General features: G+C 45.4%; 1 protein-coding gene across 1 annotated transcript in view; it reads left to right on the top strand.

The window, feature by feature from the left end:
- LOC128270561 (thrombospondin type-1 domain-containing protein 4) overlaps positions 1 to 27,760 on the top strand; it is a 79,165-nt gene that overhangs the window by 13,727 nt on the left and 37,678 nt on the right. Inside the window, exons 2-6 of the mRNA XM_053007971.1 lie at positions 3,628 to 3,709; positions 14,748 to 15,622; positions 24,682 to 24,772; positions 24,846 to 24,948; positions 25,010 to 25,167. Of these exons, the coding sequence (XP_052863931.1) occupies positions 3,628 to 3,709; positions 14,748 to 15,622; positions 24,682 to 24,772; positions 24,846 to 24,948; positions 25,010 to 25,167 (1,309 nt within the window). The remainder of the gene's footprint in view (positions 1 to 3,627; positions 3,710 to 14,747; positions 15,623 to 24,681; positions 24,773 to 24,845; positions 24,949 to 25,009; positions 25,168 to 27,760) is intronic.

Raw genomic sequence — 27,760 nt, 5'->3', positions numbered from 1 at the left:
TGATTTTTCAAAACGACAACGCTCGACTCCACATCGCAAAACTGGTTAAAACCTATCTCGAAAATGTCGGATGGGAACTGTTAACCCTCCCGCTGTATGCACCAGATGTTGCTCTTTCGGACTAGTACTTGTTCCGTTACATGAGTAACGATTTGGCAGCACAGAGGTACGCTTCTTATGATAGTGTTGGAAAATAGGTTTTTGATTGGATCACTCCTAAAGATAAGAAGTTCTATCGACACGGAATCGAGGAACTACCTAAGAGATGGAAGAAAGTAGTAGCTGTCGACGGACAATACTTTCATTAAGGTAGTCATACGTCATACGAAATTACATTACAACACATGCCAGTAAAATATTAGAATTCGGTATGTTACTATAGAAAACTACTCCAAGTGAACGGGCATACGGTCGCAAACGTAGAATTTAATTCAATGCTCAAAGCTTCGCACTTTCAATCACAAATATATTGCTGGTGTAAACATGCACATTCCTTGGAACTGTCCTCTCATACCCAGAACACGGCTATCCTGTGAGGGCAATCAATTATGTGTTTGTGGAACAAATATCTTCAAACAAATTGTGAACCTGCGACGGTGCGGCGGTTACACTCGAGACCATTCGTTAGGCTAATACGATTTATGAAATTTTCTGTTTTAATTTGTAGATTCGTTACAGGCTGGTGGCGATGGCGAAGAAAGGCCCTTCACAGGAATGCATTACGGGAGTGTAGAAAGCCGTTCTAAGTCAATGCCATGCACACGAACATCCTTTACGATTATTCTGTACATTATTTGGCATTCAGTTCAGTGTTGCCGAAACCCTGGATCAACCGTTCCAACCGACACACACGCCTCTCTCTAGCGCCAGCGCTAGGGTTGCAGTTGCGTAAAGTCGAGATGGCGAAGTTACAGAAAACGTTGTGTCGATAAATGTATGGTGCAGAGAGTGCCGTACATACGCTGGCGATTGGCTGCGGTTTTAGTGATCTTCAGTTTCGTGCAATGAAACCAATTACGGATTCCGTTACCCAAAGGCACTGGATGCTTTCGGAACCAGGCGTCATCAGAAACTAATCGATATGCTCGATTCGGTTCCATTGGTTCCTATGGGCGCTACGCTACGGGATGTAGCGTGTTAGAAACGGGATGGTCAGCTTGCCTCACTCGGAGCTAGGCGTGCCTTGCAACGAATTCGTCCAACTGAATTGTGAGTGCACAGTGCATTCACGACCATATTTTATTGAATTTGTTAGGGTAATAAAGATAACCAAGCGTTGGAGCTGAAACGCGTCGCGATGGATGTTCGCTCGAGAGTCGCTGGCGAACGTTCCTCTCTATTGGTCTGTATATTGCATTTTTCCTCTTGCTCTTGCAAAGCCTGTAATATTCTTGATAATTTTTCTTACGGTTTTTCGTAGCGCGTCACAGAATTCAGTGTGAAGCTGAGAAGATGAAACGCATGAATTGCAAATTACAAATTTAATGCCTTAAATTATTCGGGCAATTTGTTACGAAACAATAACACAAAATAAAATGTTTAAAACTTTTTTATATTTTATATAATTAATTTCTGTACGAACCATTTAAACTCCAAACCGTATCATTGGTCAGTAGCTCGTGCCAAACCCTTCGTTCCCAGGGGATTGGTTTTATCAGCTTGGAGCTGTGCGAAAACGTTCCATTTTATGCTTGTTCAGTTAGCGGCAAGATTCTGTGTCGCCAGAATGGGGCCATCTTGACGTTACACAACCTTCCTCAATTTTGAAACAAAGATCAGATTGCCATTGTCGTTGGACCATGCAACTGTTCGGTTTCCTTGTGCAGCTGACGGTGAAATGGGTCTCAATCTGCATCACCCAACCGGCATCTGGTGACTGATTCCGGCTTTTTGCTACTTCCGAAGTCCTTTTAACGGTCATTCGCTTCGTCCTTTTTGGGATCAAGTTGGTACCGGATTTCTATGTTTTGTACCGTACCGTCTTCAGGCTGTTGTAGGTAAGGGCACCGAAACCCATCAAAGTTATTGGCCATCGGGTAAGGGCGGCCATCACGTCATTAGTACCATCGAGTCGTTCGGCTTATGTTTATGACACTTTTTCGAAAGCGTGTTGAGCTGACCTAACCTCGTAGGGATCTCTGTACCGTGGGACAGTTATTAAACTATGCTGGCAATCAATTGGCTGTATTTTTCAAAAGTGTCTTCCATTCCAGTCACTCGTAAAACTCAAAGGTAACCGTCAGTACTGTACCGCCATGGAATTATTACTTTCAGAACTATGTTCGTTCCGGTCGCCATCAACACAATCGCCAATCGTCAATCAATCATTGGCCGCCTCGTGCCAACCTGCAACTGCATACAGAATGCAGTCGATTGATTATGCCACGCCAGAAAATGGTTTTCGCTCTCCGAATAGAGCAACCAGATAGGGGTGCTGAGAGAGGCCTGCCCATAAATATTGCGGCCACCCGCAAGCTTGGTTTCGCTACGTAAAGTCCCTCGGTGGATCGTGCAAATTAAATAAAGACAGTCGCTACACGTGCGATTTATCGATGGTTTTATGGACCTTTGTTCCTTTCGTTCCTTGCCGTGGTGCTACCGTTCGCCGAACGTATGCCGAGACATTATGCTACTCATATTTCAATTACTTATGCAATGCAATGTTCCCACTATTTATTTTTACGATGTAGCTTTCAACGAACTTATGCGCTGACGGTCGATGTTCGAAGCGTGTCCCTTAATGTACCTTGAAATTGCCCTGGCAGCCTCGCGGGGCCTTCGCCGGTTGGCTACGGCACCCAAAACAACGTACGACGTGTTGGGTTCTGGTGCTCAGGTGTGTTTGCTGCATCCTTTCAGACGAGATAACTTTTAGCGACCGATTGTCAGGTTGCGAAGATTCGAAAGCGAAACGAGCCGGAATTCGGAATGGCCTCTTCTTCGTCGCTTCGTCGGAGGGTTTCCCAACGTCGCATCATCATCATCGTGCCGTTCATCGTTTCATCATTCGGCGGTGGCGCGTGCCCGGAGATCGTTTTTTAATTAAACGTTAATTGAAAAGACCTTTCGCAATCACAAATGGACGGACCAACGGGCATACTGCTCCAGATAAGATCCGGCCCATTTTTCACACTTGCCAACCACACGCGCGGCTTTGCGGAAGTCTTCAGACGTCTAAAGTGCATCATCCGCTCAGCCAAACACCCGGAGCCACTCGGCGATCGGCGCCGGAGCACCGAGGCGGGGGGCGTTGAAAGGGTCACTAATCGAGGCCATCAATTCCCTGCGATGTGGTGCCGAACAGCATCGTCGTTATGACCTATTGCCACGGTTACGGTTCTTGCCAAGTGCCGTAGATAATTTTCTAGCTGCCCGGCGGCTTCCACAGCGGAGCTAAGTGTAGGAAATCAAGAAACAATTAGTGGTGATAGTACAGGCGGAAGTAGCACCAGGTCAGTTATGTTAGTGGTGGGCCAACGTGCTCCTTAGAGGGATTGCTGTGTACGTACGGATTGACCGGGATAAGAACGGTTTGGCGGCTACCTTTCCTAGGCGTCGGAGTGATCTGTTTTTTTCGTTCACAATGTTCTAACCTTGTGTTTTTTTTTCTCTTTCACTCGATTACAGACTCGTTTGCTGTACGACAATCGTCGTCCTCGCAGCCATAGATCCAATCGGTGCCGACCTGGCCACAAGGGAACGAATTCGGGTGAGTAGTACAGCATGCCCGTTGATGCCCGGCGTTTACATGGCGCACCACATCCGACTTATGTTTCACCTATCGGCTCGACGGTACCGGTACCTGGGCCGTGCCATAATCTGGACCAGAGTGGAGCCCAAGTGTTGGGAGCACAAAGTGGCGCGAGATAAAACAAATTCCAGCCCGCAGGACCTTTGCGGTCGTGCTGCCGTTGGGAAACTTGCGGCTAATTAGCAAAATGGAAAAGCATGTTCCATCTAATAGCATCTGTTTTGGTAAGGGAGCCTAGTGGCGCTGAGTCGTCAGGTGGTCCCGACGATCGTTGAGACATTGGGCTGCGCGTGGCTGCACGATGGGCTCTTCTGGTGGTCACATTTTGTCCCGAAGTTCTGATAGTCTCTGACCGCCCCGGAACTATTCTTCTCAAGATTGAAACTAAATAGTGTTAAGAAATGTAAAAAAATCCACGGAATTTAGTACAGTGTGCTGGTCAATCCCATTTCTAAATCGCAAGCAATGCTTGTCAATATTTTTTGAGGTCCTTTTTCATAGAATAGCAATCGTGCAATGTTATCAGTCTACGCTCTAAAATGTCTCTGATTGGCCTAGTGCAGGATTCACTAGTTCCGGCGATCATTATCGTCTAATTTTTTAAATATGAGTAGTACTGTCTAACTTACCTTTTGGAAATTGCTGATGAATTGGAAAACTTTTGCTTCAACAATGATTTGAAGAAAAAAAACGACGTTTGCCTTTTCGCCTGGTTCTATTTTGTAATTAATTTAAAAAAAAACCTCTCAATAGTAGGTTTTCTTCGTGTCACTTCAAACAACCTCACGCAACTTTCTTTCCTCTCTTTCGCCGCAACAAAGAGGTCAACATGTTGGCGGTTTTTTGACCACACGACCACTGAGTGAAATGCCCCAGGAAGCTTTTTTGCGCCCTGCCCGGCCCGGCCCGGAAACGGTTGTAAGAAAATTCTGTTGCATCACCACCACCGTTCCTTCCCACCAACAGCGTTGCCTTTCGGAGCTTCAAGCATTCCGTGTTTTTGGTCCGGCGAACGAAGCATGGAAGATAGAAACAGAAAACATGCGCCCACCACGTCCGTCGGCGAAGAACCGGCAGCAGATTAAGTTATATCTTATCAACGCCGCCGCGCATGGAGCAATGCAGGATGAAAGTAAGAATGTAACATAAACAGTGTGCCCCTACCCGGTACCCCACTCGGGGTAGCGTGAAAAGGATTCCGCTTCCACGGAGCGCGGCGCGGCCCGTCGCAGCCGACGACGTTTGTGGGCCATTAATATCTGTGCGGCTGCTGGCGGAGTTGAGCAATGTTTCTCTGCCGGTTGTGCCGGGTACGACGCCAGGTTGTTTGCAAACGGGGAGGGCTCGCTCCCGTGTTTGCTCACCTCGGCACGGTGCGTGTCATGGGGAAGCGGTGCACGAGGTTCGGGTTCGTGCGCTGAGATGACGAGCGCGACTTGAGGCGACCAACAATTGAATCTAATTCACACTTGGGGAAAACTGGGTAGAGCTTACTGTTCTTTGCTACACACCGGAAGTGAGCTTTCGGGCGACAGCGAGACGAGAAATATACCCCCTTGTGTGGCAGTTAAGCCATGTGAAGGGCGATGAACGCAGCATGACCATCTTTCCAATCTAACGCGGATCGGTTTCATAAATGCAGGCGCATTTGAGCATGCAATTTGGCGAAAATGTCAATGTGCCAATATTTAGCTCACTTACTTAGAAAGAAAAGGTAATGTTTGTCAGATCCTTATTAGCTGATCCTTAAGGGTTTTCCGCGAGACCGCTGCCCATATGCGAACGAAACAACGTCAAGTGATCCATGGAAACGGATAAACGGCAAACATTTTCCATAAGCTATAGTCCATAAGCTATAGCAATAGTTAAGCACTACCTATTTTGGTTATTTAGCACATCGAAATGAATCGTGATTACGTTAGCAAAGTATTTTCTAGCTGCATTTTTGGCCCAATACTGGTTACCTGGTACCTGGTTTAGAGCTATAAATTATATACAGCGGGCGATGTAGCATCTTCCAGCCAAGTGCTTTAATTGTATCGCGAAGCAGTTTTGCTTTGTGTCCAGGCGCATTGCTATGGAGTCAAGGTACCGCACCATGTCTGTTGGCTCATTCTGGTCCTTTTTTCCATCAATGGTTAAAATTGATCATTTGTTGTCAGTAGCGATCTGAGTTAACGGTTTCACCAGGGTTTAGGAGCTTATTGTACACCACACCTTTGTGGTCTCCTCAGAAAGTTTTTTTTGTGTCGCTCTTCCGAGTCTTCCGACGCTCTTTGCTTGTTAAGTCAAAATCGCTATTTTTAAATTATTGAAAGTACTGCGATTCCAAAACCAAGCTTTGACAAGCATTCGATGCGATTCTGTAGCAATTTTCTTCAGCAGGTAGCAGAAAAGCAATGATAAGCCCCGCAAAACGTCATTTCAAAGGCACAAAAGTCGACATGGTCTAACCTTTTCAAATCTCATGCACAATAGTTTTCCAGTGTTTCAATAGCTTCGGGATTGGTAGCAATCCATTCTCGCAGAGCAGACGCATTGCTAGGGCCAGCCAGCCGAACTAAACGGTGGCCTTAGGCTGTGGAAGGTGGAACTTTTTGCACTACATGAGTACACGATCGAACAAAATGCCGTTTTACTACAGTTGTTCAAAAAGTTGTTGCCGTTTATAATATTCCTTAGTTTTTTTCTGAACATTTGATCGAATCATTTGGTACATTAGTTCGTAAGTCTAGTAACGCAATTAGTTGCGTTAGTAAATGTATTAAAAAAGCATCCTTGATTTGGTTGACTTTTTCTCATATAGACTTACGAACGACTGTACCAAATGAGATCAAACGTTCATCAAAAAACTAAGGAATATTATAAATCATGCTTAGGCATTGCGAGCAACTTAACCTTCATCGTATTCCATGCAGACGGCCGCGTAGAAGGGCAGAATAATCCGATCGAGCTCCTGCTATCAAACGCAGCAAATATCAACTATCAAAACCCCACAAGCTCGAAAGCTAACGCTGGGAATTTAGTTAGGAGAAGAAGCAATAGCGCTGTATTCTAATTTTCACCTCCTTATGCAACTTTTGGTCGGTAGACTTTACCACTCGTGCCAACGTTGGGCTATTTCGGCGTTGGATGAGACGATACTGATATCCGGAAGCCGCCCATGAACTTGGACACTGGAAAGAGCGTTCGGGAAGAGCTCTTTTTTGGGTAACGAGAGGAGGAAGCTCTTAGATTACGTACCAAATTTATTGTTCTATCCGGTAAACGCTGACCACGCAGCCTATGATGTCGACGAATGGTGCCTGGGCTTGGATAGGGAAGGGTCGGTCCGGCCCGAAGACGTCTGGCCGTTCGTTCGAGGGATCAGGCGGTGATGATGTTCAGGGTGCCGGTTTTTTCTCCTACTGTGAGTACCCTCGGGGGTGGTTAGTCGATGTGTTTGGTTAAAATTCACATTTTTCACCTACTTTATAGAACGAGCAGCAACAAGAGCCGTGTAGCCGTGCATTGTTGTGGGCGATGGGTTAAAAAGTTCAACCTACGATTCCGCCCGTGTTTGAGGGAAAACTTGAGCAAACCCGATTGTTCTTGGATTTTCCAGTTCATTTATCGCAGACAATGCCGCAGATTACCACCTAACCACGGTCGATATTTGGCCGACAACCACCCTGATGCTGGGAGCTGGTGTGTCATGGAAGCAGTTCTTACTGAAATTTACGTTCAGATTACTGCTGATGAGCATCCGAAAAACAATGGAGCACATAGGAAAACAGACAGGCTTCTTGATGCTGGTGTACTTCTCTGGGCTAAGAAGCGTTCCGTTGTGATATCGGAAAAGGAGAACGGTTTCTAATAAGGGTTTCATTTGACCTGTATCATTTATGTTAATTCCGACCCTTATAGTGAAGTTATCCGGATGCTTTTACATTCCCTTGTTAAACAACGTATGAGCCACTTTAACTGCATCCTATTATGGTAGGCTTTTAGGCGTTCAATATTCACTCCAAATCGGTTGTCGGTTGGCATTCGTTCAATCGATAAGCCTTCCATCGTTATTGTTCGACGCTGGAGTCTTTATTCAGCATAGTTATAAATAACCAATTAAGGTCAAACATTCACCATTTTGTTCCTGTTAAAATGATTTAATTGAAAAATAAAATTTACATTGTCTATATAGGAACGATAACTAACGGCACGTAAATGTTCAGACCTTTGGAAGGCGTTTTCCCAATTTTGGAAGAAAGTGTTATGTCTCTGTGCCGGTTTGTATCTTTGTTATGAGCTCGAAGCGCGTTGAGTCGAGCAATCGCCTACAGTCTGAGAAGGTTTTATGGTAAAAAATCTTACCTTTGTAACGCCGCTCAGTGTCATCCGACATTCGCTCTTGAGGAACGTGATACATGAATTATTTGGAAACAAAATGCTTTTTTTCGGAGCAAAATGGACTGTTCAATGGTTGACGTAAGCCATATAGAGAGAGCTATAGATAAAAGCCGAAAAGCCGTCGTGTTCGAAATAGTTTAAAAACCGTTTTTTACATTCACATTTAAATATTTACATTTCGAAATACTCGTTTCCCGATTGGTTTTGCATAAAATAAATCACATCCGTAGCCTCCCCGCCCCGGTTATAGGACATTTGAGCCAATTGAAAAACAAACAAAAACCAGAGCATGCACTTCCGAACGGGCGCGTGGCCTGATCGTTTATCCTCGAATTCCACTTGTTCCAGAAGAATCAATCAAATCCCTCCCGAAACCACGAGCGCGCACGAAAGGCGATAAATCAGGGCGAGCGAAAACATAGCTCACGGCCCCCATCATCCAGTCGGAGGGAGGAAAATTTTTGCATGACCTTGCACCGGTCATGGGCCAACGATTTCCCACGGCGTCCTCCCCATGGTGGTAGGCCCGTAATAATGTGCGCCTAACACAGAAAGGGGCAACGATACGCCGATGATGAACTCCGAAACGTGTGGTTTTCTAGGTCAACGGTCAAACGATCGCCGGGGAGGGGGTTAAAGTGGATCACACCCGGCCATCGGAAGAACATCCTCTGTGGCAGGCCTCTGTGAAAGGCCTTCAACATATTCCAGGCGCCCGATTCTGGCGAACGTCAGAGCATCTTGTACAAATACCAGCCACTATGCTGCAATGCTTCTGATGTTCTCTCTCTCTCTGTCTGTGGCGTGTGGCGGTGTGAAATATGACGAAATGCAACCAAAAACCACTCATCATCTTTGCCACTATCGCTCCCAATAATATGCCGGCCCCAAGAATGTGGATGTCGAGCTGTGTATCGGAAACCAGAGGCGAGGGAGATTTTTAAAGCTGCCAACATTACATACATCGTACGCCGCGGAAGCAAATTAAGCCAACCAACCGAACCAACCGATGCTGGGCAGTGTGTAGCAGCATAAAAAAAAACGAACGCCACAGTTACAGCAGAGCAAGACGTGAGCCGCGCGCGCCAAGCGTAAAAAGGTTCTAAATTCCAGACATTGCCGAACGCGAATCGGCCCGGGTCCTCGGGCTCGGGCCCGGGGGTTTGATTTATGGAAGCAGCAGCTCTACGCCCGCACCCGCGACGTGCGACGTGCGTGCTTATGCAGCGTTGGATCCGGGGGGCCAAATGGCAAATAAAAATTTGGGCCAAGCAAAACTGAGCGCGGTAGAAGAGTTATGGGTCCACCGTAGTCGTCCGTGCGGATGGAACCGTTTTAATGCTGAGCGAACACCGAGCGGAATTGTTTTGTTGCCGAGGGTTTAGGGTTAGTGTGAAAATCGCATTTTTTTTTTCATTCGAAATGAACAAAATATGCCTAAAAATGAGGATCGTAAAACAAATTTAGCGAGCTGCTAACAACTGATCATAGCTCTAATTATTATTGCCTCTGAAGTAATAGAATAGCATAACCATAGCTTCCTGCTTAAAAGCTATAAATCGAATAAAGAAGTGTCGGCCGATTGGAATGCATAAATACCATCGATTTTCGCCGGTTATGTTACAATTGCGATAATTAAGAATCGATCATAACGATCCAAATAATTGATAATACATTTAATCATTAAACAAAACTTCTTTACTATAAGTATCTTGGGGAGCAATACACATGAATCAACCATTTTTTTTTAAACTATAGACACTTTTCGATAAGCTGAGGCAGCAATCCCTTAGCCAGCGTGGCTCCTCTGCTGTACTTTTACTTTCTCCTGTCCGACACTAAACGTGTTCCTCGAAATGGCATGGGGAATAGAACTTTGGCATCGCCAATAGAAAACACGACCCAAGACTATATCTGATGAATAGGGTTGTAATTTATTTATTTATTTAATTTTTATAGCCTATCCGTTATAGCTCAAAGATGATTTTCGGAAATAACAGCGAGTACATCCCCTTTTTGCTCAGCCATTACTTAATCTATAACTTGCTTTGAATTTCTTTCCCTCTCTCACACACACACACACCATTTTTCTCTCTGTTGGTGCAAAAGCATCTTATTTTCGGTAATCTTGACATAAAGCATTGAGAGAACGATGCGGTCGAGTCGAACAGCGTGAACATAGGATAGAATATGAGACATGTTAGCCAGCTAAGTTGGATGGGTTGCTGTGGTAAAATATGATTTGTCGTTTTACGCATGCCAAATGACGATGAAGGAGGCCCTTCGGCACAGTCCCCATTGAGGCAAGACATCGAAGGAGGCAGCGCTCCGTTTGTCTCGCAGTGCGTCATTGTTATGCTTTTACACACTTTATGTCGTGTGCGCTACAGTGTTTGGCCCTTTGGCCGTGGGCATGTTTGGGTGTTTTTCGTGTTCCAAATCTTGCGTCTCGGAATCCGGTGCCAAGGGCAGTCAGATGTTTATGGACTGTAACCATATTTGCGTGTTGGTGCCTGGTTCGATGATCTCCACCAGCGCAATAAAACCACCAGCGCGGATTACAAAAACATGGTATCGATTATGGGTCGATTATGTGCGAGGGTGAACTCATATTTTGCATGAATGTTTTAGTGTTTGCCGCTTGTCTCTGGTACGACAGCAGCCGTTTCTTGTTAGCGATATTGATATTGATGGATGAGGTAGGGCAATGAAATTGATGTAAAAATGGAGGATTAAAAAATACAAGATCATCACATTAACATGTAAACCATATTTTTTATGTGATTTTAGCTGTTATAGTTTCACCATTCGTACATCATATTTTCCATTTACACTCCGGTTATTTTACCAATCATGAAAAACCAACTGTCGATTAAATGATGTGAAATTTAAATTAATAATTCAATCAATCATTAGATAAACTAACTTTGCTTTATAAAACATAACCAAGTCAGACCGGAAATTATTCATGTTGTTCATATGATGGAGTTTCAGCTGTTTCAGCAATGTTTCAACAATAAACAAATAATTTTGTTTATTTAACAACAATAACAATAATAAAGACAGTTTGAATAGTCAAATTATTTTCACTCTTTGGTACAACCAATTTGCCAGGAGAAAGGCAGCATAACAGCTTGAATACACTAAAACTAACAAATCGAAGAGGCTCGAATTATTGTACAATCTCCTCAACTATTCACTCAACACGTATACGTATATTTTGTGTCATTACGCAAACTTAAGAACAAGCTAGCGAGCTTAACAAGCGACGGTAGCATTGGAATATATTTTATGCTTGGTTAATATTATGCTCAAACATGAAAGAATAATAGCACACAACGCTTTTCACTAATTTCTTAGTAACTCCGATGCAGTTCACTTGCAGTTTGCGAAAGTTACCACTACGGATGCATGTTTCAGATGGTATGTCACATTCCTGTGCTGTATACTGAGACAATCTGTATACTGATCTTAAATATTATTTCAACTCCCAAAAACGTCTCATGCATCAATGCTTGGCGTAAACAGTGTAATGTTACCAATCAACGGGCGTGCAGTGAGCAACGAAAGAGTACAAACATTTTACATCGACCGAGCAGCTGAAATCCATAGTTTCGAGTACATTTAGCTAGTGGCAGGTTAACCGAATACTGCGAAAAGTTCCGACGAAACCCGGTCGGTTCGGTGGGAACTGCTCGCCGTGCCTAAGTAATGTTTTATGTAAATGCACACAGTTTACGCAATCGCGCACTAAGGCGTCCCACAAAATGGAAAATGGTGTTTATGGTGTACTCATGTGAGAGAAGGCGAGCGTGCTTCGAACGAGCTTCGAGGTAAATCAAACATTCTCTAATCCAGTCGCACCACGGGTAAACTTTTTGAAAGCATTTGAATGCTTCACACTGGAATCTTCTCCAAACACGTGCGCATGTCGAACCGCCGAGCCGCATGTGTGTTTCGTGATGCTCTCCGAAAGCGCAATTGTCTGGGAAAACACTATTTTCCGCTGCCGGTTGCATCGATGGAGTCACCGAGATATCTCGCCCTTGTGCCACGAGCCAAAAACTTATACGGACTCGTCCTTTCGAATTGCGATGCTCGGCAGGAAACTTATGCTGCCGGCCAGCGGAGGCTTGTGTTGTTAAAAACTTTCTGGAAGCACATTTTTTTTCGCCTACATACAATTTTGGGCTTCTTTCCTTTCATTTTTTTGCTTGTCGATGAGCGATCGACAAGTTGTTCTCCTGCGGACAGGGCCGTCCCATCCCGTAGTATAAGTTGCGCTTTGTCCATCGGCTCTAGCTGCAGCTGACAAAACATGATGAAGCTCGGTCGTGTCGTTTTATTTTTTTTCCCCTATGTCAGTCGGAAGCAATTGCTCTACCGAATAAAATTGCTCGATGGAATAAAATACCAATTTTCCGTTGGCGTGTCCCGAACAGCACAATTCCCGCCACCACTCCGAGGGTCGATGGCGGAAGTGACAACTTCAGTTTTGTGTTCATTGTTCGAAAGTGCACTGCGAAACTTTTGGAAGTTAGGTTTCGGTTCGGAACCTGGTTGTGAACATAATCTCGATCGTAATTTGGTGCAAATGGCATTCAAATTTCACCCGCTTACCCGCATGAGCATTTGTTCGGCAGGTTCGAGGTCGGACGGTTTTGAGGGATAGCACCCTTGTCTGGTCTGACCGTCTGGCACTTTCAGAGCATGTGCGAAAGGGGTTGGTTGGCGATGGTAACGGGCGTATGAGCATGGTATGGCGCCGGAAATAAAAGCCGGGCTTTCTGTTTCAGGCAAAACCATAATTGAAGTTTCATTCTTTTCGGAACCACCGAATGATAGAGTCAACATAATCGCAACACCAGTTTTGTGGTCGAGGTGACTAATTAGTCCGATTTTCGGAACTTTTGGGAACTGTGCCAATGCGCTCTGCGTTTAACGGCTTTGGTGTACGGACACGGATGGTCATTTATGATTAAATTGAGACTAGCCAGTCTAGATAACATGATTATCGTTAAGCAATCATATAAGAGGCATGGTGTGCGTTACTCGTTGGACAGTCGTTGAACCGACCATTAGGAAAGTTGTAGCGAGAATCTATAGTTCCACACAGATTAATCGGTTCTGTTGATGAGTGAGTTTGTTTAGCAACGACGAGTCAGTTGACATAAAACAGGGTAACAAAAACAGACTAGAGCGGAGTTACTTCGAAGTAATCCATAATTCAATAGATTAATAATACTATAGGTTGCCCACTTTCCTAATTTTCTGCAACTGTATAACGGCCCCATTTCGTAAAAGTCTACGTAAATAACAAAGTCTAACATTTTAAAAGTCAAGTAAACGGTAATTAAAACTCAAACACCCCAAACATGTCCTAACTGGTCTTTTTATGAATATCACACCTTTATAGTATCTTCACCTTTCTACATATAGTAACTAAATTAACCATTCGTTTTGTTTCGTTTGTGTTTTTGTTTGATTTTTCGTTCGCCTTTTTTAATTAAAGTTTGCAATGAAGTATGCATGATGTTCGGCGAGTTTCTAAAGTTTGTAAATTTCGGTCCGATCGGCTGGAGTTGAGGACCAGAATCCTAAAAGATTACAGAAGGGCGGGCACTATGTGGTAAATACGTTGTTATAAAATTGGCAAATTCAAGATTATGTTACAAATTTCGCGCGACCGGAGACACTGGTGCCGGAGATTGTTTCGGTTTGCATAGTCAAAAGTTATGGAACGAAGTTCAACTTGATCGGGATTGATGGAATTGGTTATGTACATGGATCAATTGAAAGCGTTTAGCGTTTAGATGACTGTGAAACGTGATTAACATTGTCTCAGGTCATGTAATCTGATGGCTTAGGCCCTCAATGTTCTATACCTCAAAGATGCGATGCTGTTATCAAAGCTGAAAGCACTATTCGTCATTATTAAAAGCCATGCATACATTTATGAGCAATATACAAATATGTAATCGGCTAATTTTAATCGTGTCGAATTTAATCACTCGAATCTGGCAAATCTGGACGGAGGAAAGAACAGACTCCGTTATGGAAATATCTTCTCAAGGTAACTACTTAAAACGGTAACGATATCGTGTTCGAGAACCATAGAAAAGGAAACTGTCGCCAGGAAAGAACCGAAAGCAGTAAGATATGGTTACGAACTATATGATTCCGAAGGCAACAAAATCATTGGTTGACGAATAATGTTTTGTGACGCCTTGCGACGTATAAGCTCCCTTTAGGGTCCTGATTGTTGTCCTGATCCACAAACGGTTACAGCGTAACTGTAATTACAGTTCTCCGCAGATTTTGTTATAAACCGTGGCCGTCACTTCGTCTCCGTCGGGATGTTTGGGATTGAAGCTTCGTATTCGATACGGCACATTGAAATCGCGCACCATCCGGGGTACGGGCTAAATAATGGCGTCGGAAGAAGCATATTTCAACTGATCCGTCAAACTGTCAGCGAAAAGGTCCATTTCGTTCCGTTGCTTCGCACCTGGCCGGATGATTTCTATTTTATTTGCCATTTTTGTGGCCATTTTTCGCACACTCTTCGCTTCCGGAACGGTAACCTTTCTTTTGTCCTGACTCACCGCAGATTCACCGAGAATGGCTCGACAGACGGGCCGCCAGGAGATCGAATGGCAGCGCTTCGAGTCCCGCCTCGGTACCGAGTCTACCGCCGCCACCACCACCACTCACGACGACCAGCACTCCGCGGACGACCTACATGCGAAAGTTAATCAAATTCAAGAACGAAAACGAACCGCTGTCGGAGAATGATGTTTCGTTCGTTCCGCATTTCGAGGCGGGCAGTAACACCGCCGGTATCGGCGGCAGTGGCGACAGCGAAGACGACGACGCCTCGCCGCGTAACCAAGGCCCCCGGCCAGGTGCGGACGGAAACGAACTTTTGATAGACGACGCCGAACGATACCGGTATGAGGTCGTAAGTGAGCGAGAAGCCGGCCCCGATGCTGGCGCCGATCCGAAGAAACCCTTGGTGTACGTCATGGACCGCGAGAAGGAGTCGCCAGAGAACCCACCAACGGAGCAAGTGTCCGAACAAATTAGTGCCTTAGTTACCGCGAACCCCAACGCACCACAGAAGCGTAACGGAACGGCCACCGGCATCGAGACGAATCCAGTTGCGGCTGATTCGTCGAGTACTGCTGCTGGCAGTGTCAACGGATCGACTACCGGACGCGGGCTCAAAACTGCCGAGAAGGACGTCCCTGGCGGGCGCAGCAACACGACCCGTTTGACGACGAACGAAGCGCAGCCGGAAGTGAACCCGGCGGCGGCCGCTAGCTCGGCGGAGCTCGGATTACCGACCACCGACAACACGCCGGCGGTGCGGTCTTCCAACGTCTCCGTCCGGCATATGTTCGGTCCGTGGAGCAGCTGGACGCCTTGTTCGAGATCTTGCGGTGGTGGCGTCAAGACCCAGCATCGGCCCTGCTGGAAGCGAGAGTGAGTATTTGTTCGTCCAATTCCATTTCCAGCCAGCTGGTTGTGGTCATAAAGTGGAAAACGATTGCCGAAAAACGACCGTTCCCACAAAGTACCCATCCCGCCACTCCATGCCCCAACTCTCCATCGTCCGACGCGACTTAGACATAATGGCTGCCAAAATGCATTAGAACCCTGTTCAGCTAATTTGCGGCTCGGTTGTGCAAGGCTGACGGTCAAAATCAGTGCCAAGTTTCGGTGCCCTCAGGCACCCCGAGGTCCGATCCGTCCTGCCTGCTTCGTTCTCCTACTCTCTCTAGCGTTGTACAACATTTTCCGAGGCCGTATTCGCATTCATTTTGGTGTTTCTCCGTACGCTCCAAGCGCCCACCCGAGGTCCGCGTAGTTTTCTCGCACAATGAGCGGTTGCCATTAGCGTTTCAGCGTTTTTCTTTGCGAATTTGGGTAGCACCAGCAAATCGGGGAGCACTAGTTTCGGTGGCTGGCGGGTGGTTTAGTCCAGGTTTAGTTAGCTTCTCTTCGAATGGTTCCAAACGTGCAAACTCCACAAAGAACCCATTGGTGTGTCATAAAATGCAGTCGAGCGCAATTCGTAATGTACGCTAGTTCAATTGGTTCTTTACTTTAAATAACGTTTTGGAACCGATGGAACGAACCGATCATGCGACTGATTGGTCTACGCGCCTGGTCGAAAATGATTTGAGCAATATTTAACGCATTCAAACAGCGAAACTGCAACCTTTGTTTACTAACAGTAACGGATGGGTCAAAATATCCATCCAACATTGCCGAATGTGCCAGAAATGGTTAGAGATGAAACCGCCGTTGAAGATACGCGACCGATATGAGCAAGTTATTTCAATTTCAGATCACGGTTCGTCCGTTGAAGCGGCGGTCGATAAAAAGTAAATGTTATCTACTTTGGCAACGGTTTTGGAATGAGAATTTAATTGGTTCAATAGAGCATGCAGACGATGGAGCGGCGCTGAATCTTTCGCGGCTGAAAACGGTTGCCTTTTTTAATTCTTTAACCTTCATCTTTGACTCACTTTGACTCATCGTGGCCAACCCAGGACTAACAGCCAGGAAGGTTCTACTGGGGACTTGATAAGAATAGTTTATTATGAGTTGCTTCCGTGTGGCCAAGCACTAAATTTAGATCTCTACCGTCAACAACTGCAACGCTCGAGGCTAGCGATTGACCAGAAACTTGCCAGAAAGTCCAGGAGCTTGATTGGGATGTTTTAATGCATCCACAGTATAGTCCGGACCTTACAATAACCGATTGACACCTTTTTCGCGCATTACAGAATTTCCTGAGTTAATTTGGGATCAATAAAGGATTGTGAAAATAGATTCCTAGAGTTTTTCGCCAATAAGACTTCTAATGAATGAATTTGAATTTCACTCAAAAATAATGGATTCCTTTTTAGCCAGCCTTGTATTAACCTGCAGATGTCGTTGTACGAAAAGCGAGACATGATATCTGAACCATGCATGTTTGCTTTCCGCAAGGGAAGATAATAAACATGTAAGTTAACTACTCTCTGTCCAGTATGACGTTTGCTGGACGTTCGGGGTTCGTTTGCTGCTAGCCCGCCCTAAACAACCTTGAAAAATGATAAAGAATTTTGTTTATTAGCAGCCGTAACCAACGAATATTGGCTATATTGACCTATTTCGACATTTGTGTTTAAAACACTCCGTCAAATGAAAAGGATAGACGCCTTTTAAATGTTGCTAACTTTTGTATTTGTAGATCCGGCCACGCTTGTCATAGTTACCGAAATGACACCACGTTGCTCGCCATGAGATTACTGCGTTGTAGTCTGTAAATGATGAAGCAAATCGTGGTGGAACAATTGCTGTTTATTGGTCATCCACCGGAAGCAATAAAAGCAAAGCATTAAGCCAAGCACAAGAGCGGAAACTTTGTCGCTCGTTGCTCTACCAGTTCTACCCTGTGTATCGGCAACCAGTTCAAATTATCATTACAATCCCCACCAGTCCACCACCCATTAGCCCGGTTTCCCCACGAGCAACAAGTTTTGGAAAACTGATTAAATTAAATCGCAAAATACCACTAATCCTTCGTCCGGGGCGGGGGGGCCGCGTGCGATGGCGTCCTTCCAGCAAATAGAAGATAAACGCCGCCAATTCCCCATCCGGGCCCTTGGCGGAGCGCATCGGAAGGTTGGTAGAATGGAGCCAAAGTTTTGGCGTCTTGCACGCGTTCCTCCCGTGTCCCGATGCTCTTCCACTGTTTAAATGCCTGAGACGGCACATTGTTTTTCGCGCCTCACTAATCAACGTTCCTCAGTAACTCACCCAGCCGGGCCCCAAACGGGCCGGAATCTAGCGGCGGAACCTAGTTGTGAACCGTTCCGTTCCGTTCCATGGCACGCGGCACTGTTTCGGGGACTCGTTTCAATCAGGCCCTTATCTGGATGGCCTCTAACATAACCCATTTCGAACCCGTTGGCCGGTCAATTATTTGAAACGGTTGTGCACTTTTCGCCGAGCGAGCGAAAGTCTTTTGTAAGTCTCTCGACGATGGCTTTCACTTCATCGGTTTTGCATTATCATCCATCTGGGCTGGGAAGGATGCAAGTCCCCGTCGTCCCCTGGTTGGTCGCTGCCATTTGCCAATCCAATTATGTTGCATACCCACCGCAGCGCCCAGAGAGATGGCACCGATAATCGCGCCCACGAGCGCCGAGCGCTTCCGATCCTCTCTGCGATTGTGTTGATTGAATTATTACGATATTGGTTTGAATGGTGCCCGACACGCACTTTCGCACGCACTTAGACAGGCGACATGGAACGGAAAGTGCCTAACCCGGCGCAAGTTGTGCCCGGGTCATAGTCAAATATTCGGGTTCGAGAAAAATGGGAAAGAAATCGAGTTAAAGTCAAGCTTTTCAAACATCTTTGGAGTTCCTCAGACAACAAAGAAATGATGCTAATTATCCTTCAGTTCTTTAATTAAACTAAAGTCATCATAGACTCACCAGTTTTTAGTTTACGTAGTAGCATGCAGAATGTAGTAGGTAGACTAAAAGGGTGGCATGAGAACTGCGAAAGCCGCGTCGTATTTTGGGGACCTTCCCGTTGTTTCTTCGGCTATGGATTGGGAACTTCCGATCGATAGCCTCAGACGCACCGATACTTAGGGACACTACTATTGTTAATGAATTACAAACCAAAGTGGTTGCACTATCGTGAACACTACGAGTAGCAACGAGTAGAATATAGCAATCGCATTTGTGTTGCCATTTTTGGATGGCAAATTGCTTATTTGTCGTCCATTGAAGGCTCCCTTTGCTTCCGTCCGGTTGCGGGGTCATGAAAATTCCAGTAGCCCTCGCATGCCTAGCGCCGGCAATGTTGCACAAAATCGGAGCCATGCTTTGTGGAAGGATGGAGGGCAACAAACCGGAAGGGCGGCACTAGGGAAAAGCTAGAAGAGGCTGGCAGCATGGCAGCCGCTCGTTCCACTTGGGAGAAATTATTTAATGAATTGGAAGTCTAGATGAAGTGTTTATCCCGACAATAGGTGTTGCACGGGCGCGAAGCAGCCATGCGCGAAGCGATTCAAACTCCCACCCGCGGCCAATAGAGACGCTCGTTCGTTCTCGAGGATAAGTGCCGCAACGGACCGCGGTCCCGGATATGTTTTCCGTACCGGATGTCGAAGGCTATCGATGGTAATAAATGAGAGCAAAGGAGGCCTCGGCACCGAGTGCCGATCTTTCGCTATGGAGATGGTTTTTACATACGTACGCGTGTGAGTACATTGAGAGCCAATTATGGCCATCATATTTCCAAAGCGAAAATGGTGGCAATTGCGATATGTCAAATACGATCTATACCAATAATCAAATAATTTTTATACCCTTAATATACGAGGGCTGTTCAGAAAGTTCTGGGAATTATGTGTTTTTTTACAAAAATATTGTGTATTATTGAATATCTTTATTTTTTTTTAAAGTAATCCCCATCAGATATTATACATTTGTGCGTTTTTCCCAATCCTCGGAGCAAAAACAAATTATTTTCTTGTAATCTTGTTCAGCTTCTCCTTCGATGTCTTCTTTATCTCCTAAATCGTAGCATAGCGTTGTCCTTTCATGGCCCTGTCAGTTTCTGGGACAAGAAAAAGTCACAGGAGGCCTGGAGAATACGGTAGCTTTGGCATCATTAGTTTAGTGTGTTGTTTTGATCAAAAATTCGCGCAGAAACAACGATGTGTGAGCAGGGTCGCCGAAGCCAATTTTTATTTTCGCTCAAATCCGAGCGTTTGTAACGGATTGCTTCGCGCAAATTGTGCATAACTTGCAGGGAATATTCCTTATTGACCGTTCCATCCTTTGGCCAAAAACCCATGATGCACCACGCCCCTGCAATCGAAGAAAATTGTTAGTAAAACCTTAACATTTAATTGAATTTGGCCTTTCGTCGGTCACATCTTCTCGGCCCTCTGAGAATATTTTAAATACATTTTTGCGTTTCACACAAAATTTGATATCGACTCTTGGCCATCCATTTTTTGGAGTAGACAAAAATTGACGAGGAGCCAAAACACGTCCAAGCAAACCAGCTTTCCAAAATTAACTGATCACCTAAAATGGCCGAACTCATCACCATAAGTGAGTGACATGGGTGGCCACATAACGCCACATAAAAATCAAAAATCGAATATACGTAGCCCGCGAAATTCAAATGTCGCGAACATTTTTGAACAAGCCACGAATGCTTATCACTGGAATCCCCTTTTTCTTATGATTTCTCTTTTTGCTCTCACAATGTTTTTCTTTATAATTGAACGATTTATACACCGATAACGTAGAACCCCAATAGTTGCTCTCATAATAACTAACACCAGCAACCGTGAGCAGCAGTGACTATCTTTCGTTTGCGTTTCGTTCGTTTGTAGCTTTCCGTAATTAAAGAACTAGCGGCGACCAACTCCTGTGCGACTCCTTTTTCTGTATAGTAACGCTTCGCCATATTGCGTTACAACTGTCCCGTTCCTGCAGCCCCGAACGCATGGATACCATTAGGAAGGTGGGACAAGGCACGAGAAAACATTTAATTCTATCCAAATCCAAATAAGTGCAGATCTCGCAAATGGATTTCGCATCCACACTAAGTCCAACGCCCCTCTTTCGTCCAGTGTGACAGGAGGCGGCAGGATCTAGGGAGGCAACCGGCAACGGGGCCTTGTCAAGAACGCAAACCTAGAAAGGGTGGACCATTTTCATTTCGTTTCCGCCTTCCGTGCAAAAGTTTTTTCCACCATACGCGTAAAGTTTCGGCCCGTTACTTTGTCGAAAGTGGAGCAGAATCGTTAGTTTTTCGCCCTTCGGAGGTTCCGCCGTCAAAGCAGGCGGGCTGGCAAAAAGTGACACATTGTTTAAGTTTTCTCGCTTTTTTCGCGCTTAGGTGAAGCTGGAGATGCGGCTTCTTTTTGCGCCTGTTACACGATATAGCTGAAAAACTTTGGGTATAAATGAGCGACTCCACTGGCGCGCGCTCCTGTCTCTGGCTCCTGTTGGCGGTCTGCGTGACGCTAGCTGGCGGCGGGTGTGTCCTCGTACCACCTCCCAACTCCCAACCGCAACTGCGTTCTGAAAAAGAAGAACGTCGTGCAATAGAAGCGCCGTCTTGTGTTTCGTTCTACATCCGTTGCTCTTAAGTCCGCCCAAAACGAGGCGCCTAAAGCGTGCGAGAAGTAAGAGAAAACTCACCACACAGATCCATCAGCGTTGTTCCAAGTAGGTAAAATACGTTTGTAATTTGCTCCGAAAAACAAGCACTTGATCCGCTTTGCGACTTCAGCGATCAGCACGCCCGGCTAAGCGACAATCTTTCATGACACGGACGACGGCATCCGGAGCCGTGCCCCGGTACTACTGGGCGAGGGGCTCTAGACATGGAAATATAACGATGAGAAATACTATAATCCACTTTTATCTAATTATGCCACTCCGATGCTTTCGCTGCCAGAATCGTAACCGGAGCTTCCTTTTGCTGACTCGGCTTCGAAAGTGCTATCCGCCGTCATATCCGCCACGGCGGCGGCGATGTCTGTCGAAATGAGAGCCGGCCATCAGATGGAAGTGGCCACTTGCCCCCTTCTGTCCCCAGGTTCTTTAGGGAAAGGCGGCTGGAGTTTTTTTTTCTGTTCCTTACAATACGAGTCTAGCTTCAGAGCTGCTTGGAATTTATTGGATTCATTAAAAAACTTCCTCACACAAGTGTACGAAACGCTGCACGCGGGTACTTGGGGCCGTGTTTCTGCTTCTCAAACACACGAATGACGGCTGTGTCAGTGCTTCCGAGTAGCAGGTTTCTTGAAATGACTCTAGCCTTCGCGAGCATCGCTATCGAGAGCATTGGTTCAGGATTTAATCGGATTACCAAAATCACGGCGGCACGGAAGCAAATCCTCTCGAGTAGAAGTTCCTGACAAGTATTTGGGATGCATCGGTCACTGACTGCGACATCGCCGTTTGAGCGGCGAGCTTCCTGCGGCACTTATCCATCTTCGTTTCACTGAAGTGCCGTACGGAAAGTGTGTTTAAGTTGTGATGATGAACTCGAAAAGCACTCTCCACACAGACGGTCTACTGTCTTCTATCTTCAGTTCGCGTCATCATATGCAGGGCCTGCTAGAGAGGAAACCAGAGCGAAAATCGCTTTTATTTTAATGGCAACATGAAAATCCGACGCGGTCAGTAGCGGATGCAATCACATAAAAGAGAAATCGCACTCCGGAGCTCCGGACCATGTGTTCTGCTGTTATGTTAGTTCATTCGACCTTTACCATTTTGCGTTTTCCGCAGTTCTTACGTTCAAACTGCTCTTTGGATAGCTTTTAATTTGAACAGTCAAAACATTCTGAGTGATATCAAATGAAAAGTATAAAATAGAAAAATGGTCGGTCAACGAATCTTGAGGGCTGTTACTTAAGCCCCTTTAAGATATGTGTTCTCCAACGTATTTTCCAGTCGTCAAAGAACTTGAAAAAATTATGTATCTTTGCTATCTTGTTTGGTTCTTCCTTCGTCAAAAACATAAAAATAATATTAAACAACAAAAAAGGATTAGACGATAAGAAAAGAGTCACAGGATCTAAGGAATGCGGCGCTTGTGGCTTCATTCTGGTATTGTATTTGGCAAAAATATCTTTGCGAACCCGAATTATACCCAAATCATTATTCTCAAAGTCAACAATCAGACAATTTGTCCTGATTAATGATTTTTAAACAGACCATCTAACAGAGGATTTATCAGTGATCCCTGAACTCAGTGGGGGCTTCTATAGATGATAATCATGATGTTTAGTATTTTCACAGAACCCTTACCCTCAGTGTTTCAGTCTCACTTTCTGTGATAAAGATGCTGATGGATCTTGCATTAGCACGGATGCCAGATTAAGTCTTCAACATCTTGGAACGAACGAAACGCTGGTCAGTTTCAGATTTAGGTTGAGCACCATGAGAAAGCAAAAGTGACAGATCCATCTTTAGTCTCTATCTTTTTCGTCTTTCTATATCATGTTGCTGTTCTACAGTTTGGCAAAGCAAAAGAGAAAACCCCAAAAGCGAGATGATAAACACTTGTGCATGCACACGTGGGCATACGGCACTAAATTCAATGAGTCCAACCGATCGTAGAGACTCTTTGCTTCATGCTGGGCTCCATTCGTAACCGCTCATAATTCTTACGTGCATTACGTGCCATTTTTTTTTTTTTTGCGGAACCCTCGTCAGTCCGCCAGAGGCAATCTTGTCAAACACAGTTGCAACTGACACGCCGGCGCGCACCATGCTGACACGTCATCGTGAGCCGTTCATTATGCATTCAATGCAACGGCCAGCAACAGCGTGACAGCTGGGCTGGTGGGAAAAATCGGTGCGATACTTTTTAAACACGGTCACGCTGCTCACCTCCGTAAGATCGCGCGCTAAACCGGCGAATCCTTTCGCAAAGAACGGCGGCACAATGGAGAGAAATGAGATTGTAGTTATCAGCACCCAGCGTTGGTTGTGAACACCTTCCTTCGGGAGTCGGGGAAGGATTGCTGTAGGCTCGGTAATCGGTAACCACACTTGTGCCGGGCGGTGGTTCGCAACTCAAGGCAACCAAACGGCGTTCCGGCGGTCCCTAACCTTAAGGCGCTGATCACCTCAACAACCATAGCGGCCGGCTGCTGGTCGCTGGTCGGTTCCAGCTTCAGCTGTCAGTTTTAATTCGGGTTCTTCCGCCCGGACTGCCGGGGTAATAGTGGGAGACATTTGAATTAACGAAAGCGTTAATCTGGGAACGACCTGCACGATGGCTGCATGTGAAAGATTTTATTATACTACTCCTTCCGTGTTATCCAGCCGTAACTCCAAAAGCCCCAGCCGTTTGCCATTGCGCCAGTTTTAGAACGATTTCTCGGACTCGGCGACCGTCCGGCAAAGCCAGGCTTCTGACAGTGGAGTGAATCTTCAATTGGAAATACGAGAACAATCCGACAAGTCCGTGTCGTGATTGATGTGCCCCAACGAAATGGGGCAGGCATTAGAAGCCAGCGCATAATTTGAATGTTTATTGGAGAAAAGCATGCCTTCCCAGAAACAAGCGGTCCCTAGCGGGTTAACGGTGTAATGCATCGCATGAAAACTGATCATCGTGCCAGTATCTGTCGGCTCCATGCATCGAAACGATGAGGGATAATCAGTGGCCCGCTTTTCCACATAAAGCCAATCACCATACGCAGAAGGATCAATGTAATAATATGAATGTATTGAATACATTATGCTTCATTGGCGAGTTGTTGTCCAATTTGCAGAGATGAATCAATGTTGCACCAACAAATAGGGCAACTGGAGAGGGCAACATGACATGTACAGATGAAAAGTGTATCGTTTCACCGCTTTACTCGATAATTTCTCACATTTCATGACCGTTTTCGGCGAAGCATAACGTTGCAAAATTTATTTTCACATTTACGCAATCGATAGAAGGCCATTAGAAATTTGAGTAAAACACCAACATCGTTTCAGATACATCAACGGCAAAAAGAGTGCCAAACCCGCGGTCGAAAGTTCGGAATGCATTGGAATCATCAAGCGGTATCATCTGTGTAATGAACAGGTACATTTCCATTTCCTCGCCATGTGGCGCGTGAGTTACAAAGGCCTTTCATTGGGGTTACACTGCATTCCAGGACTGTCCGGGCCCCGATGGCGACTTTCGGGAGCAGCAGTGCGCCAGCTTCAACAGCCAGTCGTTCCAGGAGAAGCGTTACATTTGGGAAGCATTCGTGAAAGGTAAATTCGCTCCGTTTCAATGAAGGACGTCCTACCATTTAGCATCTTGTCTTGTTGACAGAGGACGCCGAATGTGAGCTCAACTGTAAACCGATCGGTATGCGCTACTTCGCCACACTGAACCAAACCGTCATCGATGGAACGTCTTGCAACAAACCGACCGACTATTTCCGCCGCAGCAACAGTGGCCGCGGCATATGCGTTGAAGGCGTTTGTAAGGTAAGAATTCCGCTTTTCTTTCCGTAACAAAGTGTGTTGGACATAAACAAATGGTGTTGTTGCTCACAACGGCCGCTTGGTCAGCATGCGATAGGTGTGCCATTTTTACGATTCCATAAATCATAATTTATCTAATGAAAGCTGACAGGTATAGTATTTCCTGTGAACCCCTCCTTCAAGTGTCAGAGTGTTTGCCTCGTGAAGTGAAAATGGTATAAGAAGTGCAAAAACTTAATTTACTGCGTTACTGCTTTGTTCTAATTAAGGGTTTTACTTGGTTCAGGTGGAATGGGCGTCAAGTAGTCCCTCTAAATTTCCTGCAGTTGTTAATGAAACCGATTGTACACATTTTACATTCTCATTGTTACAGAAAACATCATTACAGTAACAGGAATTTCTGCTGCGATAATTGAAAAAAGCTCAGCACGATTCTTTGTTGTCGCGCTACCGACATCTAGTGGAGACTAGTGGAAGCTCCACCGCTAAGTCTGTGCCGTTTCTGCGCAACCAATTTGCGCAGTGCTGCGCGTGAAATCTGTTCCAAATGGCTTCTAGACTGATACTCCCGAACGTTTATTCACCGTCACGCACTACTGATGGTCACTTGTCAATTCGCGCAACACACATGCTCGAAGTCGTTATATTAATAGGGCCGTGCCTCGTGCCGTAGGTTCACTGCGTACCGAAGTGTTCTGAATAATGACCTACAATCAATCGGTCGTGGGCGGCGGTGCGCCCCATTCCCAAATGTTGCGCTCAGGAACAGGACTCGTTTTTGTCTGGTTTGTGCCTGTTCAAGCAACTCGGCGGACTTTTCATATCGATCTTATCACGCATCACGTGATTGATGATGCTCATCATTATGAGTAATTTGTTGCAAACGATAACCATGCCTTCCCCGGGCTCATTGGTCGAGTCGCTGGCCAAAGGCAAGTGCTGTTATCAGCCGCATAAGATCGCCACCTGGAGAAAGGCGGGAATACGATATAAGGGTTTCCCGAAAAAAGGATTACTGCTCGCCGATTTCTTTCGAGAATGCCGCAAATAATGCTGCGGGCAGGTTTGAGTTGAACTGCTCTACAAGTTTGACGTGCCTTATGGTTTTACTTTCACGCTGACACCGCAGATCTTCTGTAATCGTAATGCTTTTTTCGAACTTTCGGACCCCTCGGAAGGATTGAACTTGAAAGGTGCGCAATTTTGTAATGCAATGACCGATAATGTGTTGTGTACCGAAACACACCAGACAAGAACTTGACAGGATGCGGCTCCATTGCACAGTCACTTGAATAGCCGAACAGGGCAAAGTCGCATACAGTTATCACCCACTGTATGTGGTTTTCATAGAAATTCCAAAGACGAGCGCCAATAACCGAGGCTAAAAATTCGCCAACCGTCTCAAACAGGTTCCGCCTAAGCGTGCGTCTGGCCCCTATCAAGCGCCAATTCCTATTTTGAGTAATCTTGATGCGTTTTCAATCGTAAAACTGAAGCCGATCGAAGCAAAGTCATCAAATACGCTCCCTCCATAGGTAGCCATTCGTCTGGCAAAGCCTGGCGCCATCCAACTGGCAAGAACTGGAAGAACTTCGGAGAACGGGTAACTGATAAGACTTCGCAGCGAACGTGTAGTGGGTCTTAATTTCAACCGAAACAGTCCATTTCATTGCTTTTGGATTGCGGAAAAGTTCGTAACTCGTAAAAACAAAACAAAAATGAGCGAGGCCGTCGCCGACAACAACAAAAATGCCGATCGAGTTATTAAGTCGAACTCGACCGTGTCAGAAACGAATCGCAATGGGGTCAATTTATTGAAGGCAGTGGTTAAGTGATTTATGCGACGTACTTGCTTCTTGCCGGGTTAAAACGTGTATTGACGATAAAGCACGGATCCGACACCGAAAGGTGTGTTTAGCGTCATCCAACCAACATCCAAGCGTCAGGTGGTAAAACCTAGTTAGAAATATATATTCCGATCGATCGAAGATCGTTAGAACGTTAGAACACTCTCCATGTGTACATCCATCATCAATCTTGGTAATCTTGTCTAATTGGTAATAGGAAAATAGTCATACGCACACAAGCCCGTCTCAATCGTCTTACTTTAGTTTTCATTGTAAAACTTTCCGAATGTTTCTGAGCTAAACTGAAACCAAGCGTGGGTCTTACGAATGGGAGATTAATGCAAATCTAAAAAAGTGATCATATAATTTGAGGCTGAAATGATCCGCATAGCTAATCAGGAACCAAAACCAGGGGTTAACACATGTTGATTCTTCACGCGAATATTAAATACGGTGAGTTATGGAGGCTTATAACTCAGAATTGTTAACTAGATGACTATTTATTTGTTTATTATTATTATTAGAACGCAGAGAACCGTATTTAGTATCAAGTTAAAGTTTTGTATTCAGGTGAATGTAGTGTCCGGGTTCGAACCGACGTCTTTCGCATAGAAACCGATTAATCGACACTGCGAGACGGATGATCTTCGGACGAGCTACCAGCTCGATAGCTACATGATGCAGAATTTTATGAGTCTCCATTAGGGGAGAAAATATACACCGAATGAACAAATGACCACAAAAATACG

Source organism: Anopheles cruzii, chromosome 3 (genome assembly GCF_943734635.1).
Source record: "Anopheles cruzii chromosome 3, idAnoCruzAS_RS32_06, whole genome shotgun sequence".
NCBI lineage: Eukaryota > Metazoa > Arthropoda > Insecta > Diptera > Culicidae > Anopheles > Anopheles cruzii.
The sequence above is the reverse complement of the archived record's forward strand: the minus strand, read 5'-3'. Positions and strand labels throughout refer to the sequence as shown.